The 17,264-nt window shown below is 44.4% G+C and overlaps 1 protein-coding gene across 2 annotated transcripts in view; it reads right to left on the minus strand.

Moving 5' to 3' along the window:
• The window catches only part of abcf3 (ATP-binding cassette, sub-family F (GCN20), member 3), a 166,852-nt gene that overhangs the window by 136,577 nt on the left and 13,011 nt on the right, over positions 1 to 17,264 (minus strand). For both annotated transcript variants that reach the window (XM_034165315.1, XM_034165314.1), the window contains exons 5-6: positions 15,016 to 15,113; positions 10,113 to 10,235 (exon numbers count right to left, since the gene is read on the minus strand). In XM_034165315.1, coding sequence (XP_034021206.1) covers positions 10,113 to 10,235; positions 15,016 to 15,113 — 221 coding nt within the window. The remainder of the gene's footprint in view (positions 1 to 10,112; positions 10,236 to 15,015; positions 15,114 to 17,264) is intronic.

Genomic DNA, 17,264 nt, shown 5'->3' on the forward strand with positions numbered 1-17,264 from the left:
TACTGAAAGCAGTCGAACATAAAGATATGTCTTTGGGATGGTTATGAATAATTTTTTCTCTAATAGTTAAAATTTTATTTGCAAAGAAAGTCATGAAGTCAAGGAATACTCGGCTCAATAGAGCTCTGACTCTGTCAGCCTGGATACAGTACTGAAAAGAAACATGGGGTTGTTCTTATTTTCTTCAATTAGTGATGAATAGTAAGATGTCCTAGCTTTACGGAGGGCTTTTTTATAGAGCAACAGACTCTTTTTCCAGGCTAAATGAAGATCTTCTAAATTAGTGAGACGCCATTTCCTCTCCAGCTTACGGGTTATCTGCTTTAAGCTGCGAGTTTGTGGGTTATACCACGGAGTCAGGCACTTCTGATTTAAGGCTCTCTTTTTCAGAGGAGCTACAGCATCCAAAGTTGTGCTCAATAAGGATGTAAAGCTATTGACGAGATAATCTATCTCACTCACAGAGTTTAGGTAGCTACTCTGCACTGTGTTGGTATATGGCATTGGAGACGATAACAAAGAAGGAATCATACCCTTAAACCTAGTTACAGCACTTTTATGTTAGACTTTAGTCATGGATTCTTTCTTTAGTTTTCTTTTATTCTGTAGTTGGTTATTGTTTGTTCACTCCTGGTCCTTTAAGTTTAAATCAAATCAATTTTATTTATATAGCACCAAATCACAACAAACAGCTGCCCCAAGGCGCTTTATATTGTAAGGCAAAAGCCATACAATAATTACAGAAAAACCCCAACGGTCAAAACGACCCCCTATGAGCAACCACTTGGCGACAGTGGGAAGGAAAAAAATCCCTTTTAACAGGAAGAAACCTCCAGCAGGACCAGGCTCAGGGAGGGGCAGTCTTCTGCTGGGACTGGTTGGGGCTGAGGGGAGAGAATCAGGAAAGTTTAGTTCTGGTTATCACATTTCTGGTATTCTGCTTTAGTCACAGGTTTTGGTTATTATTCACCTACAGTGTTTCTTTTCATATCATGTTCCATTTGTTATTTATTGCATTTTCCGTTTATCAGTTATCTTTTATTTCTCATTTGTTTATTCTCCGTTTATCATCTATTTTGTGTTATATTTTGTGGTTACTGGTTTTGTTTCATGTCAGTTATTTTCTGCTCTGTTTGTAAACTGATTTGTCATGTCTTTATCGATCATTGCCTTTTATTTTATATTTTAATCTGTATCAGTCCCTATTCTAGTTTTGATTATAATCACAGATCTTCTTGTTTCCCGCTATTTGGATTAGTCACGTTATTTCCTCATTTTGTTTCCCCTTTTGCTCTCACATTATGGCTTGTCTGGAACACGTCACATTATTCACTGTTAGTTTTTCTGTCACTTACTTTACCTGCATTGCACCGTTGGTTTTTCAGCCACTTATTTATCTTGCCCCAGTTCACTTTGCTTTTGCCTCACTGCACTCTCTTGCACTTACCTTTGTCTTCCCCGGTCACGCCCCCTTCCAGCACCTTCTGCACACCTGCTCCTCATTTCTCCACTAATTACACCACCAGTTATTTAAGCCCTCACACGCTCACTGCCAGACTGTTGAATTCATGTCACTCTCCAGCCTTAGTTCCAGTTAGTTTCCTGCCGGATTTTTGACCTTGCTTTGTCTTTGACCTTGAGTTTGTCTTTGTCTCTGATCGCCCCCTCGCTGTGTATTTTGACCTCTGCCTGTCTGCTGAACCACGCCTCAGCCTATCGCCTGTTTGTTACCGTTGTCTCACTGCTGGATCACGTGTGTACCGACTCCCTGCTTGTTTTGATGATTAAACCTTTTACTCCATCCCGAGTGAGAATTCGCATTTGTGTCCACCTGTTATGAGCCACGCCGTCACCATGCCTGGCAACCAATGTAATTTGGACTTCATAGCAATTCGTGAGAAATGTTGATTTTTACAAGTTCAAGCTGTGTGACTTGCAAATAAAGTGCGTTTATCATCTGTATGTAGTTACGTTCCGTGTTGTTTTTCCCAGCCATTCTGAAAATAACATGCTATGCCTACTTAATCTGTATATTTCCCTGGTGTCCACCCCTTAAATTGTTTCATGCTTTCTTCAAAATGTGAACAACTGGCCCCTTTGCGGCAACTTAGAAAGTGGACGATACATCCTGCAGGCACAAAAACACTTCACACTTCTAACAGCGGCTTTTTCACTCGCCGCAGCTCAACATGAAGAATTAGAATCTTAAAGGTCTGGTCACATGGCACTTAACGAAGGGCAACAAAGCTGAAACGAAACAAGAAATCTGGACTTTTGTTGAATATCGTTGGCATTGTTTAACCTTCCCTCAGGTTCATTCCTGCAGCTGACGCGTCGTCAGGAATTTTAAACTGTTGAAAAATTTGAACAAATGCAGCCGAAAACCTCAATTTGTTCGTATTTCATTTTTCTGTTATTCTTGACGGGTTTTTTTTTATCGTTTGCTTAGTTTTTGTAACGTTCACGTTTAGTTTGACTTCGATCGACCAGCTGAATGTTTTCACACAGAACAGAAGCCGGTTTGTGAGTGCTGCAGTGGAGCAGAGATGCAGCTCCTCTGCGCCGGTGCTGGTGTGCAGTGTGGGGCTTCTGCCACTGCATGTGATGTGGCGAGTGCTGCCACGGTCATGCCGTGGTCCTGGCCAGCCAGGAAGAATTTAGTCAGCCTCTCTGCCAGCACGCGGCAGTCCATGATAGTGTTATTGCTGCAGTGCTGCGCACTGAGGAGTGAGTTGCTGCACAAAACGTCTGTCCGGAGCTGCAGCATTCTGTCCATGAACTCTGAAGCTATCAAGTGTGGAAAAAGTTCCAGCAGCAGTGGACATTTGCGTGTGAACAGCTTGATCCACAGAGGTGTGACATATGAAAACAGAAAACCCAGTGTTCTTTCATTCTTTTTTCAACGTTTGAGACCCTAAATCATGTACGAGGCAGTGCTTTTGTGCATGTGTGTACGTGCGCTACAACACATCCAGGAGTGCGGCAAGGGTTACACACAACAGAATGCATACATTAAAAGCAAACATACACAGCTGCAAGAAAATCTACGAATGCAACGATACATGAAAAACACTGAGTACACGTGCATTTCGGGTGTACAGACAGCGATTAGAGTTCTGGTCTTTGATGTATTTATTTGGTGTGTCTGTGGTGTGTATAATTTTGGTGGAGTATTTAGTGTGTGTAGTTAGTGTGGTTGTGTTTTTTTATTTTGTAAAAATGAGGCGTCTTATGAACGTTGAGCAAGCGCTTCAGTTTTTTGTTTTTTTTAAATGGACAATTTTCAAGATGCACCACCATCTTGAAACCCAGACTTCCGGTTAGTGAGCCTCTCGCTCGCGTGTTTGGCATCATTAGAAACACCTGCTCAGCTGTCAGATTTCCAGGGAGTGAAATGGCCACTGGAGGCGAATTCCACACCATATCGGAAAATAATTTTGTTGTCATTGTTGTTGTTGAGCCACAAGGAATGAGACAGAGTGCTGCAGTGGTGTGAATATTGATGTACAGCCCCAGCCACACGGCACTGACGAAGGACACTGAAGCCAAAACGAAACAAGAAATCTGGACTCACGTTGACTTCCGCAGATATTTAACTATTGTCCAGCTTCGTTCCTGTACAAATCCCGACGACAACTCCAATTTGTCCGTATTCCATTTTACTTTCTGTCTTGACGGTTCCTCATCCTTTGTGTAATTCGTGTACCATCAGTGTTCTGTTTGACTGTCATCCAAAATAAAAAAATAAAAAAAACTGAGGAGCTTCTTTCAGAGACTGTTCGTCAGTGTGGTCCTGGTGTCACACTGGCCAGAAAGAGACAGCAGGCGGGCGAATAGCAAACTTCAAGTGTGGGTGCCCAGCTGCTGGGTTAATAGTCAATCTCGGTTGTTACGACGCCCCACGGAGCGGCTGACTGATCCGTGGTAATGACGCCCCACGGAGCGGCTGACTGATCCGTGGTAATGACGCCTCACAGAGCGGCTGACTGATCCGTGGTAATGACGCCTCACAGAGCGGCTGACTGATCCGTGGTAATGACGCCCCACGGAGCGGCTGACTGATCCGTGGTATTGACGCCTCACGGAGCGGTTGATTGATCCGTGGTAATGAAGCCTCACGGAGCGGCTGACTGATCCGTGGTAATGACGCCTCACGGAGCGGCTGACTGATCAAAGCTGGACGCCGGTTAAATGATGTCTCCAAAAGTCAATGGTGGTCCAGATTTCTTGTTTCGTTTTGCTTTGGTGTCCTCCATTACTGCCGTGTGACCGGGGCTTTATATTCATTGCTGTGAAAGTTCAACTACCAAAATAAAAACATTCTGGGCGCAATGAACATCTTTTCACTATTATTTGATTTCTTTGTGCAACTGACATCATTATTCAAGCATTGAAACGGCTATTCCTCCCAAACACACGAGAAAGTTTCTTGACAGTTCTTGTTATTGAAAGAAACCGCATCTCCTTAACTGGACAGAGTTGTGACATCATCACACATGCGCGTAGGCGCTGTCTAGCGGGATCTTGAAAATTGTCCACTGGAGCACGACGGACAACGCAGCGCGTCATCAGTCTGATCCAGACAGTGAGGATTCTGATGATGAAGGAGATGATCACTCTTTTGTTCTGGATGAGCAACCAGAGCAGGTGGATTCACAGACGTGCGCACAGATCTCCACAGTGAGTAGGATTGCTCGCTTCTGTTTGCAGCTTCTCCAGGACTCAGGCGGTACAGAGCTCCGTCCCAGAGCCAAGTCCTGGAACGCAGAGATGCAGACACACACTGCTCCAGCAGTGGCTCCATGCGCGTTTCGTTTAAAGCGTGGACATCAAGTGAATAAAATCGGTCCTAGCACAGAACCTTGTGGAACTCTATAATTAACCTTAGTCCGTGAAGAAGATTCCCCATTTACATGAACAAATTGTAATCTATTAGATAAATATGATTCAAACCACTGCAGCGCAGTGCCTTTAATACCTATGGCATGGGGTCTAATAGAAATGTTGATGGTTTGGAGGAAGTGACTAATGAAAGGAACTCAGACAGAACAATCGGAGAGAAAGAGTCTAACCAAATACCAGCATTACTGAAAGCAGTCGAACATAAAGATATGTCTTTGGGATGGTTATGAATAATTTTTTCTCTAATAGTTAAAATTTTATTTGCAAAGAAAGTCATGAAGTCAAGGAATACTCGGCTCAATAGAGCTCTGACTCTGTCAGCCTGGATACAGTACTGAAAAGAAACATGGGGTTGTTCTTATTTTCTTCAATTAGTGATGAATAGTAAGATGTCCTAGCTTTACGGAGGGCTTTTTTATAGAGCAACAGACTCTTTTTCCAGGCTAAATGAAGATCTTCTAAATTAGTGAGACGCCATTTCCTCTCCAGCTTACGGGTTATCTGCTTTAAGCTGCGAGTTTGTGGGTTATACCACGGAGTCAGGCACTTCTGATTTAAGGCTCTCTTTTTCAGAGGAGCTACAGCATCCAAAGTTGTGCTCAATAAGGATGTAAAGCTATTGACGAGATAATCTATCTCACTCACAGAGTTTAGGTAGCTACTCTGCACTGTGTTGGTATATGGCATTGGAGACGATAACAAAGAAGGAATCATACCCTTAAACCTAGTTACAGCACTTTTATGTTAGACTTTAGTCATGGATTCTTTCTTTAGTTTTCTTTTATTCTGTAGTTGGTTATTGTTTGTTCACTCCTGGTCCTTTAAGTTTAAATCAAATCAATTTTATTTATATAGCACCAAATCACAACAAACAGCTGCCCCAAGGCGCTTTATATTGTAAGGCAAAAGCCATACAATAATTACAGAAAAACCCCAACGGTCAAAACGACCCCCTATGAGCAACCACTTGGCGACAGTGGGAAGGAAAAAAATCCCTTTTAACAGGAAGAAACCTCCAGCAGGACCAGGCTCAGGGAGGGGCAGTCTTCTGCTGGGACTGGTTGGGGCTGAGGGGAGAGAATCAGGAAAGTTTAGTTCTGGTTATCACATTTCTGGTATTCTGCTTTAGTCACAGGTTTTGGTTATTATTCACCTACAGTGTTTCTTTTCATATCATGTTCCATTTGTTATTTATTGCATTTTCCGTTTATCAGTTATCTTTTATTTCTCATTTGTTTATTCTCCGTTTATCATCTATTTTGTGTTATATTTTGTGGTTACTGGTTTTGTTTCATGTCAGTTATTTTCTGCTCTGTTTGTAAACTGATTTGTCATGTCTTTATCGATCATTGCCTTTTATTTTTATATTTTAATCTGTATCAGTCCCTATTCTAGTTTTGATTATAATCACAGATCTTCTTGTTTCCCGCTATTTGGATTAGTCACGTTATTTCCTCATTTTGTTTCCCCTTTTGCTCTCACATTATGGCTTGTCTGGAACACGTCACATTATTCACTGTTAGTTTTTCTGTCACTTACTTTACCTGCATTGCACCGTTGGTTTTTCAGCCACTTATTTATCTTGCCCCAGTTCACTTTGCTTTTGCCTCACTGCACTCTCTTGCACTTACCTTTGTCTTCCCCGGTCACGCCCCCTTCCAGCACCTTCTGCACACCTGCTCCTCATTTCTCCACTAATTACACCACCAGTTATTTAAGCCCTCACACGCTCACTGCCAGACTGTTGAATTCATGTCACTCTCCAGCCTTAGTTCCAGTTAGTTTCCTGCCGGATTTTTGACCTTGCTTTGTCTTTGACCTTGAGTTTGTCTTTGTCTCTGATCGCCCCCTCGCTGTGTATTTTGACCTCTGCCTGTCTGCTGAACCACGCCTCAGCCTATCGCCTGTTTGTTACCGTTGTCTCACTGCTGGATCACGTGTGTACCGACTCCCTGCTTGTTTTGATGATTAAACCTTTTACTCCATCCCGAGTGAGAATTCGCATTTGTGTCCACCTGTTATGAGCCACGCCGTCACCATGCCTGGCAACCAATGTAATTTGGACTTCATAGCAATTCGTGAGAAATGTTGATTTTTACAAGTTCAAGCTGTGTGACTTGCAAATAAAGTGCGTTTATCATCTGTATGTAGTTACGTTCCGTGTTGTTTTTCCCAGCCATTCTGAAAATAACATGCTATGCCTACTTAATCTGTATATTTCCCTGGTGTCCACCCCTTAAATTGTTTCATGCTTTCTTCAAAATGTGAACAACTGGCCCCTTTGCGGCAACTTAGAAAGTGGACGATACATCCTGCAGGCACAAAAACACTTCACACTTCTAACAGCGGCTTTTTCACTCGCCGCAGCTCAACATGAAGAATTAGAATCTTAAAGGTCTGGTCACATGGCACTTAACGAAGGGCAACAAAGCTGAAACGAAACAAGAAATCTGGACTTTTGTTGAATATCGTTGGCATTGTTTAACCTTCCCTCAGGTTCATTCCTGCAGCTGACGCGTCGTCAGGAATTTTAAACTGTTGAAAAATTTGAACAAATGCAGCCGAAAACCTCAATTTGTTCGTATTTCATTTTTCTGTTATTCTTGACGGGTTTTTTTTTTATCGTTTGCTTAGTTTTTGTAACGTTCACGTTTAGTTTGACTTCGATCGACCAGCTGAATGTTTTCACACAGAACAGAAGCCGGTTTGTGAGTGCTGCAGTGGAGCAGAGATGCAGCTCCTCTGCGCCGGTGCTGGTGTGCAGTGTGGGGCTTCTGCCACTGCATGTGATGTGGCGAGTGCTGCCACGGTCATGCCGTGGTCCTGGCCAGCCAGGAAGAATTTAGTCAGCCTCTCTGCCAGCACGCGGCAGTCCATGATAGTGTTATTGCTGCAGTGCTGCGCACTGAGGAGTGAGTTGCTGCACAAAACGTCTGTCCGGAGCTGCAGCATTCTGTCCATGAACTCTGAAGCTATCAAGTGTGGAAAAAGTTCCAGCAGCAGTGGACATTTGCGTGTGAACAGCTTGATCCACAGAGGTGTGACATATGAAAACAGAAAACCCAGTGTTCTTTCATTCTTTTTTCAACGTTTGAGACCCTAAATCATGTACGAGGCAGTGCTTTTGTGCATGTGTGTACGTGCGCTACAACACATCCAGGAGTGCGGCAAGGGTTACACACAACAGAATGCATACATTAAAAGCAAACATACACAGCTGCAAGAAAATCTACGAATGCAACGATACATGAAAAACACTGAGTACACGTGCATTTCGGGTGTACAGACAGCGATTAGAGTTCTGGTCTTTGATGTATTTATTTGGTGTGTCTGTGGTGTGTATAATTTTGGTGGAGTATTTAGTGTGTGTAGTTAGTGTGGTTGTGTTTTTTTATTTTGTAAAAATGAGGCGTCTTATGAACGTTGAGCAAGCGCTTCAGTTTTTTGTTTTTTTTAAATGGACAATTTTCAAGATGCACCACCATCTTGAAACCCAGACTTCCGGTTAGTGAGCCTCTCGCTCGCGTGTTTGGCATCATTAGAAACACCTGCTCAGCTGTCAGATTTCCAGGGAGTGAAATGGCCACTGGAGGCGAATTCCACACCATATCGGAAAATAATTTTGTTGTCATTGTTGTTGTTGAGCCACAAGGAATGAGACAGAGTGCTGCAGTGGTGTGAATATTGATGTACAGCCCCAGCCACACGGCACTGACGAAGGACACTGAAGCCAAAACGAAACAAGAAATCTGGACTCACGTTGACTTCCGCAGATATTTAACTATTGTCCAGCTTCGTTCCTGTACAAATCCCGACGACAACTCCAATTTGTCCGTATTCCATTTTACTTTCTGTCTTGACGGTTCCTCATCCTTTGTGTAATTCGTGTACCATCAGTGTTCTGTTTGACTGTCATCCAAAATAAAAAAATAAAAAAAACTGAGGAGCTTCTTTCAGAGACTGTTCGTCAGTGTGGTCCTGGTGTCACACTGGCCAGAAAGAGACAGCAGGCGGGCGAATAGCAAACTTCAAGTGTGGGTGCCCAGCTGCTGGGTTAATAGTCAATCTCGGTTGTTACGACGCCCCACGGAGCGGCTGACTGATCCGTGGTAATGACGCCCCACGGAGCGGCTGACTGATCCGTGGTAATGACGCCTCACAGAGCGGCTGACTGATCCGTGGTAATGACGCCCCACGGAGCGGCTGACTGATCCGTGGTAATGACGCCCCACGGAGCGGCTGACTGATCCGTGGTATTGACGCCTCACGGAGCGGTTGATTGATCCGTGGTAATGAAGCCTCACGGAGCGGCTGACTGATCCGTGGTAATGACGCCTCACGGAGCGGCTGACTGATCAAAGCTGGACGCCGGTTAAATGATGTCTCCAAAAGTCAATGGTGGTCCAGATTTCTTGTTTCGTTTTGCTTTGGTGTCCTCCATTACTGCCGTGTGACCGGGGCTTTATATTCATTGCTGTGAAAGTTCAACTACCAAAATAAAAACATTCTGGGCGCAATGAACATCTTTTCACTATTATTTGATTTCTTTGTGCAACTGACATCATTATTCAAGCATTGAAACGGCTATTCCTCCCAAACACACGAGAAAGTTTCTTGACAGTTCTTGTTATTGAAAGAAACCGCATCTCCTTAACTGGACAGAGTTGTGACATCATCACACATGCGCGTAGGCGCTGTCTAGCGGGATCTTGAAAATTGTCCACTGGAGCACGACGGACAACGCAGCGCGTCATCAGTCTGATCCAGACAGTGAGGATTCTGATGATGAAGGAGATGATCACTCTTTTGTTCTGGATGAGCAACCAGAGCAGGTGGATTCACAGACGTGCGCACAGATCTCCACAGTGAGTAGGATTGCTCGCTTCTGTTTGCAGCTTCTCCAGGACTCAGGCGGTACAGAGCTCCGTCCCAGAGCCAAGTCCTGGAACGCAGAGATGCAGACACACACTGCTCCAGCAGTGGCTCCATGCGCGTTTCGTTTAAAGCGTGGACATCAGCGTTAGCTTTGGTTTCATTTTGTTCCACTTTCTTTCCTTTTGCATTCTTGATTCGCAGACTATTCAGTGATGGGAAAAGTGAAAAGCTCATTTGTCCACCTTTTCGCAACAATTTATGACTTTTTAAAACTTTTTCCCTTCATTCAGGAATCGTCATATGCCGTGTGACTGGGCCATAATACATGAGCTCACCTTTCCCCGAAGGAAACGTCAAAGTTCTCGATACGGACGTCGTAGCTGCGGTTCTTTCCAGATTGGTCCACGCGGTTGTCTTTTTTGCTGCTGGCCTGGCTGGCTGACGCCTCCTCCAAGATGCTATGAGAATCGAGCACAGACAATCAGAGCAGAGACACCCATTTAAACTCTACGGAAGACAATGAATTAAACGTCATCATGTTCATTAAAAACACAAACTGTAACAGTACAACAGAAAAACAGTTGTGATAAGAAAACCATTCCAGGCCAGTAGGTGACACTGTGCTCTTTTTCAAACAAGTGCAGCAGCATCAGTGTTTGACAACTTTCATCTCATTTTGTACATGATAGAGTTATGGGTCTCATTACCATACTTCACTCTCCTCCTGGACAAAGACACTGAAACAGAACCCCACCCTCACCACACACTTCAGGAAACGTACTCCCAGAGACTCATCGGACGCCCGACAGGTCGGTTTCCATGTGCAAGTGTAGAAGAATGCAGAAGCTAATGAACGCCAGGAGGAGTGTCCTCACAGTGCTGGAGAGGTGTGTCCATGCTGTAAAGGAACAGAGTCCACCACTGTTACATTAAACCTCCTCGTCCTTACAGCGACGTAGTGTCCTTCAGGATGGAGGTCTGTGGGACAGTCTGATGGTCACTTACTCAAGTACTCTTACTCAAGTAAGCTCTTCCTCATGGAAACCCACCCAGAGGCTTGACAGGTGGACGTGATGCTAAGGGGATCATTTATGTGTGACATGTCTTTGACAATTGTCTGTCCGTCTATAGACATGAATCAGAGATCAGCGTCTGTCTCCGATACTGTACCTCAGGGTTCTGAACCAAACTCAGCGCTGAAGGTAACTAAACTCAACCAATCGGTACGTCCCTCCTGCCAGGTGTTTAAGTCCAAACAAGGGGCTATGACGTACTGAAGTATGACGTCTGCATCCATGACAATGGTGCAACGCTCTTCTGAGAATGACAGGATGTACGATCAGTATATTTTATTTCACTGGCTCATGTTCTGTATTGTATTGACCTATGCACTGGAAATCAATAAACACTCCCTCCCTTATCTGAAGATTGTGACGGACAGAGGAACAAACTGCTATGCACTGTGGGAAATGTAGTCTTAGTGCAGTTAGACTGTAGAATTTGATTAAGTTTTGTTTTGAGTAGGCCGTAGGTGAGGGCTCGGGCCACAAGGGATTTAACCATTCACATGTCAACTTTTAGATGACATCATCTTTTAGAACCCATTAGGGTCACATAACGTGATGCTAATGACAAAACACGATGCTAATGACACAACACAACGTTAACGACAAATATTAGCAGGTGCTTTTTCTTGTAAATATCTGGAATAATATGGCTTGGTGTTGGATCCTGTAAAAACATGCTTCAGTTTGTCTGTCGAGCAAAAATTTCATGCTGTGCTAACAGGCATTGTAGCTTAGCTGATGCTAGTGCCACTGAAGCATAACAGTTCACCATTACTGAGGCAATAATCCAATCATAATTCTCAATAACCCATAGACACTACCCATCAAGAAAACCAAAAAACAGTAACACTCAAACCACAGTTAGTCTGTTAGCATTGAGATTAGTGATGGGGCTGATCCGATCCAATATCGGGATTGGCTTCCGATACCAATGTAATTCACGGATCGGAATTTCTTGATCCAACCTGGAAAGTTTTCCAATCCTGGACCTGTCTGACTGGCTGCTGCTGCTGCTGGACTGTGTGCGGAGTGAGAAAGGCAGGGGTCAGAGCACCAACGGTCACTCTGACATTAAACAGGGGAAGGATCCAACCATTTACCCAGACGGACTTCTAACATGAGTAAATTAAGTACTTTTATTTTTGGTTTTATGCCATTTTGGAAATGAGTGTGTTTCAGCATTTTCAAAAGAGGTCATTTCTTGGAGAGGCAGAGACAGACAGAGAGACAGCACGTGAGCGGGAGGGACAGACAGACAGACAGACAGACAGACAGAGCACGTGAGCGGGAGGGACAGACAGAGAGGGACAGACACAGAGAGAGAGAGAGAGAGAGAGAGAGAGAGAGTGTGTTGTCTTTTCTCTATGAAGTCTACGATTTATTTCACAGGGGCGCCTCAAAAATTTCATACAAGTAGTTTTGAGAAAGGTGCATTTCCAAAGTGCCACAAGAAACCATCAAAACCTAAATAAAAGTACTTAATTCTTTCACCAAAACATCAAATCTGGTCTTATGCCACGTTCACACAGGGCGTGACCAGATACCACAAATTCGCATGCCACCATCACCCAGTGTGTCGTTCTGCTTTCGCTGTGAAAATTCACCCCAGTGCGTCATCAAATAGGAGGAGCTTCCATTCCGCTCGCCGGCTCCGGTTGTCAGTCAAGTTAACATGACGGACTTTGATCATGACAGAGCGAGTTGCTGTGCTCTTAATTGTTGTGGAAAGCTGCCAAACGTCGCCAGCGGCGCCATCCCTGGGTTCACAACATCCTCATGAGACGTTCCCAATACGGGAAGTTTCATTATTTGCTGCAGGAGTTGCGTCTGGATGACGGCCACTTTCAGAGGTCCTTCCGCCTCTGCAGGACCCAGTTTGAGGACCTCCTGTCCCGTTCACGCGCACACATGTAAAAAAAAAAAAAAAAAACTCTCCGCTGCCTGCTGTGGGGCTGCTGTTTGCTCTCTGTCATAACTGTGTTTATAAACCAGTCACCATTTGTTTTATTATATATCTGTGTTATTAATAAATAAAATAATCTTCACGGACCATTCACTCGCGCGGACGTGAAAGAAAAAAAAAAAAAAAAAAAAAAAACCTTTGCTCCCCCTGCTGTGGTGCTGCTGCTCGCTCTTCCCCCAAAAACTCTGTCATAATTATGAAATAAAGGACAAAAGGGACATAAGTCCTGCTCACAGGCTGCTACCAGAGACAGGACATGTTCACATCTTCAGTCAAACTCCAGACATCTCCACGTCACTACATATCCAGTCCCTGATTGGTCATCGCGGCGCGACAAGAAGAAAAAGTTCAGATTTTTCATCTTGGGGAGGAGGGCGACACGACGTGACGCAGTATCACCCCACAAACGCACTAATCTCTCAAAATCGCTTCATTCGCGTCCATCACGTCGCGTTGCGTGGTTTGGCGCTACGTGTCCTTCCATAGGGATTACATGGCAACCTGTCGCTGTCGCTCACGTCACGCCCGGTGTGAACGCGGCATTACATCTCAGATGTACCTTCTGGCAAATTGTAGGTGAACTTTCAGGTTTTCTTTTTAAGAAAATCCTCATGTAAACACTTCATCATGAAGCTGTATAACTGCGAAAACAGAACATCCTCATATAAAAATCAACAATAACGATAATAATAATAAAGCAAACAGAGCTCAGGTATTGAAATAGTATCCTATCGGCAGATATCCAAATTCAGGTACTGGGATTGAATCGAAGTGAAAAAATGTAGATCGGTGCATCCCTAATTGAGATGGGGGTGTGTCCACCCACCCATGCAACACCCACGGAACAAAGAGCAGCACAGACCTGAGCAGAGAGCAGCAACACCCACGGAACCAAAAGCAGCACGGACCCGAGCAGAGAGCAGCAACACCCACGGAACCAAGAGCAGAGCGGACCCGAGCACAGAGCTCCAACACCCACGGAACCAAGAGCAGCGCGGACGCGAGCACAGAGCTCCAACACCCACGGAACCAGGAGCAGCACGGACCCGAGCACAGAGCTCCAACACCCACGGAACCAAGAGCAGCACGGACCTGAGCAGAGAGCGCCAACACCCACGGAACCAAGAGCAGCACAGACCTGAGCAGAGAGCGCCAACACCCACGGAACCAAGAGCAGCACGGACCTGAGCAGAGGGCGCCAACACACACAGAACCAAGAACAGTGCGGACCCAAGCACAGAGCACCAACACACACAGAACCAAGAACAGTGCGGACCCAAGCACAGAGCACCAACACACACAGAACCAAGAACAGTGCGGACCCAAGCACAGAGTGCCAGCACCTATAGAACCAAGAGAAGGGTGAACCCGAATACAGAGCAAGATGAGTGGTTGTCAGGGGGGCTGTGATGTCATCAATTTGATACTCTATAGCGCCTGCAACAGCCTTTACTCAGTTTACTCGAACCAAAGGCCCGGTTAAAAACCTATAATGACGTGTGAAGAAGTCATTCAGTCCAAAACAAGTCCAGAGGACCATCAGGTTGGACACACGTCCTCAGATACTGCAGCACAAAATGGATGAGGGTATGAGACTCCCCCTCCAGGAGACCCCAGTCCAGCACAGGCTAGTCTGAGTCAAAGCTAGTTCCCATTTACAGCTGAGTGGACAGAGACAATACAGAAGACGTGTCAAGGACTGACAGGGAGACATAAGCAAAAACCTGGAGTTAAACCCGTGTCGCAAACCGAATGGTCCACCCTAAAATCGGTCCGCCTTTCCTTCACTGCACATGCATCATCAGCCACGGTTCAAAGATTATCACCTCGTTTCTGCTTCAAACTGCCTCCAGTCATCATCTGTCTCAGCCACAAATATCTGAAGCTTTACTACAACAATCATTTCCACATAAATTCAGCATTATTTCATCATAAAACACGGAGGAAGCGATCAGAGCACCACAGCAGCACGTCTGAGTCTGACTCTCTACACCCAAAGCCATCAAAGGGAGCAATGTGATTATGAACCATCAGATGACAAAGTTAAACCTCTTTGTAAAACCAGTTTTAAGCAGAAACGAGGTGATAATTGGTGAATCGCTACTGACGGTCTAAAATGACGAATGCACAGTAAAGGCAGGGGGAGGGTTCTGGGAGGGTTTTTTTTTTGCTTTTTTAAAAAGCAGTTCACGTGGAACGAGGACTCACAGTGGATTAGGAGTCTTCTGAGAATCTCTCTCGTTTCTCCGTTCGTGTTTGGCCTTGAGTTTGGCCTCAGCCTTCTCCAGCTTCTTGGCATTGACAGTCTGAAAGTGGACAGATCATATAATTTCACCGTTAAACTGCAAATTTATCATCACAAACTAGCTTTCAGAGCTAGCAGGCTAACATGATGCCACTGGCATCATAACAGCCAAAACTAACAGGCACAACAAACCAGTTATGGGTCACCCCTTTGAGTCTGGTCCGCTTGATGTTTCTTCCTCAGGGGGAGTTTTTCCTGACCACTGCCCTGTGTTCTTGCTCTGGGGGTTAGTAAGGTTAGACCTTGTTTGTGTGATGCACCTTGAGGCAACTTTGCTGGGATTTTGGATTTATAAATTAAATAAATTGAAATTGAATTATCATGCTAAAGCTAATGTTAGCATGAAAATTCAGTAAGGTATGTCTTCTATAATACATTTCAATTCTAAGGTAGAACTCGACTAGTGTATACTAAAGTATATCTAAATATCTAAAAAAAGAAGAAGAATAGAATATAAGAGGAGAACAGAGGAGAGTAGAGTAGGTTTGCATGCTTAAGCATGCAAAGCATGAGGTGAGCATGATGTATGCTCACCTCAATGTGCACAATGAGCCAGTTACAGTGAGTTAAATAAGTATTTGAACACCCTGTGGTTTTGCAAGTTCTCCCACTTAGAAATCATGGAGGGGTCTGAAATTTTCATCTTAGCTGCATGTCCACTGTGAGAGACAAAAAAAAAAAAAAAAAAAGCGGAAATCACAATGTATGATTTTTTAATATTTTTTTTAATAATTAATTATTAATTCTGTCACTCACAGACCTGTTAATTTTTCTTTAAGAAGCCCTCTTATTCTGCACTCTTTACCTGTATTAATTGCACCTGTTTGAACTTGTTACCTGTATAAAAGACACCTGTTCACACAATCAATCACACTCCAACCTGTCCACCATAGCCAAGACCAAAGAGCTGTCTAAGGACACCAGGGACAAAACTGTAGACCTGCACAAAGCTGGGATGGACTACAGGACAACAAGCAAGCAGCTTGGTAGAAGACAACAACTGTTATGATTATTTATTAGAAAATGGAAGAAACACAAGATGACTGTCAATCTCCCTCGGTCTGGGATTCCATGCAAGATCTCACTTTGTGGGGTAAGGATGATTCTGAGAAAGCTCAGAACTACACAGGAGGACCTGGTCAATGACCTGAAGAGAGCTGGGACCACAGTCACAAAGATTACATTAGTAACACATGATGCTGTCATGGTTTAAAATCCTGCAGGACAGCAAGGTCCCCCTGCTCAAGCCAGCACATGTCCAGGCCCGTTTGAAGTTCACCAGTGACCATCTGGATGATCCAGAGGAGGCATGGGAGAAGGTCATGTGGTCAGATGAGACCAGAATAGAGCTTTTTGGAATCAACTCCACTTACCATGTTTACAGGATGAGAACAACCCCAAGAAAACCATCCCAACCGTGAAGCATGGGGGTGGAAACATCATACTCTGGGGGTGCTCTTCTGCAAAGGGGACAGGACGACTGCACTGTATTGAAGGAAGGATGGATGGGGTCATGTATTGCAAGATTTTGGCAAACAACATCCTTCCCTCAGTAAGAGCATTGAAGATGGGTCATTGCTAGGTCTTCCAGCATGACAATGACCCCAAACACACAGCCAGGGCAACTAAGGAGGGGCTCCGTAAGAAGCATTTCAAAGTCCTCGAGTGGCCTGGCCAGTCTCCAGAACTGAACTCAACAGAAAATCTTTGGAGGGAGCTGAAATTCCAAACCTGAAAGATCTAGAGAAGATCTGTATGGAGGAGTGGACCAAAATCCCTGCTGCAGTGTGTGAAAACCTGGTGAACAACTACAGGAAACATTTGACCTCTGTAATTGCAAACAAAGGCTACTGTACCAAATATTAACATTGATTTTCACAGGTGTTTCTGTGTAGGCTCTCAGCTGTCCAGGTGGTTTCCATAGTAGAGAAGCTTGAATCTTCGACTGGACTGGGTTGCTTGACGCGAGGACGTTTGGCTTCAAATCGCAGAAGCTTCCTCAGCTAAAATTCTTGCTCTGGTAGTCTGACTTCTGTCTTGACTCTTGTAGAGAAGAATAAATAGAAGCCAACAAAAGCTGGAGTTTTAAACCTAACCAGACCCCTCCTACTGAGAGGAAGACTGCTATAGGCTAGTAAACAATAGCTCTAAT

The sequence above is a fragment of the Thalassophryne amazonica genome, unplaced genomic scaffold (genome assembly GCF_902500255.1).
Source record: "Thalassophryne amazonica unplaced genomic scaffold, fThaAma1.1, whole genome shotgun sequence".
NCBI lineage: Eukaryota > Metazoa > Chordata > Actinopteri > Batrachoidiformes > Batrachoididae > Thalassophryne > Thalassophryne amazonica.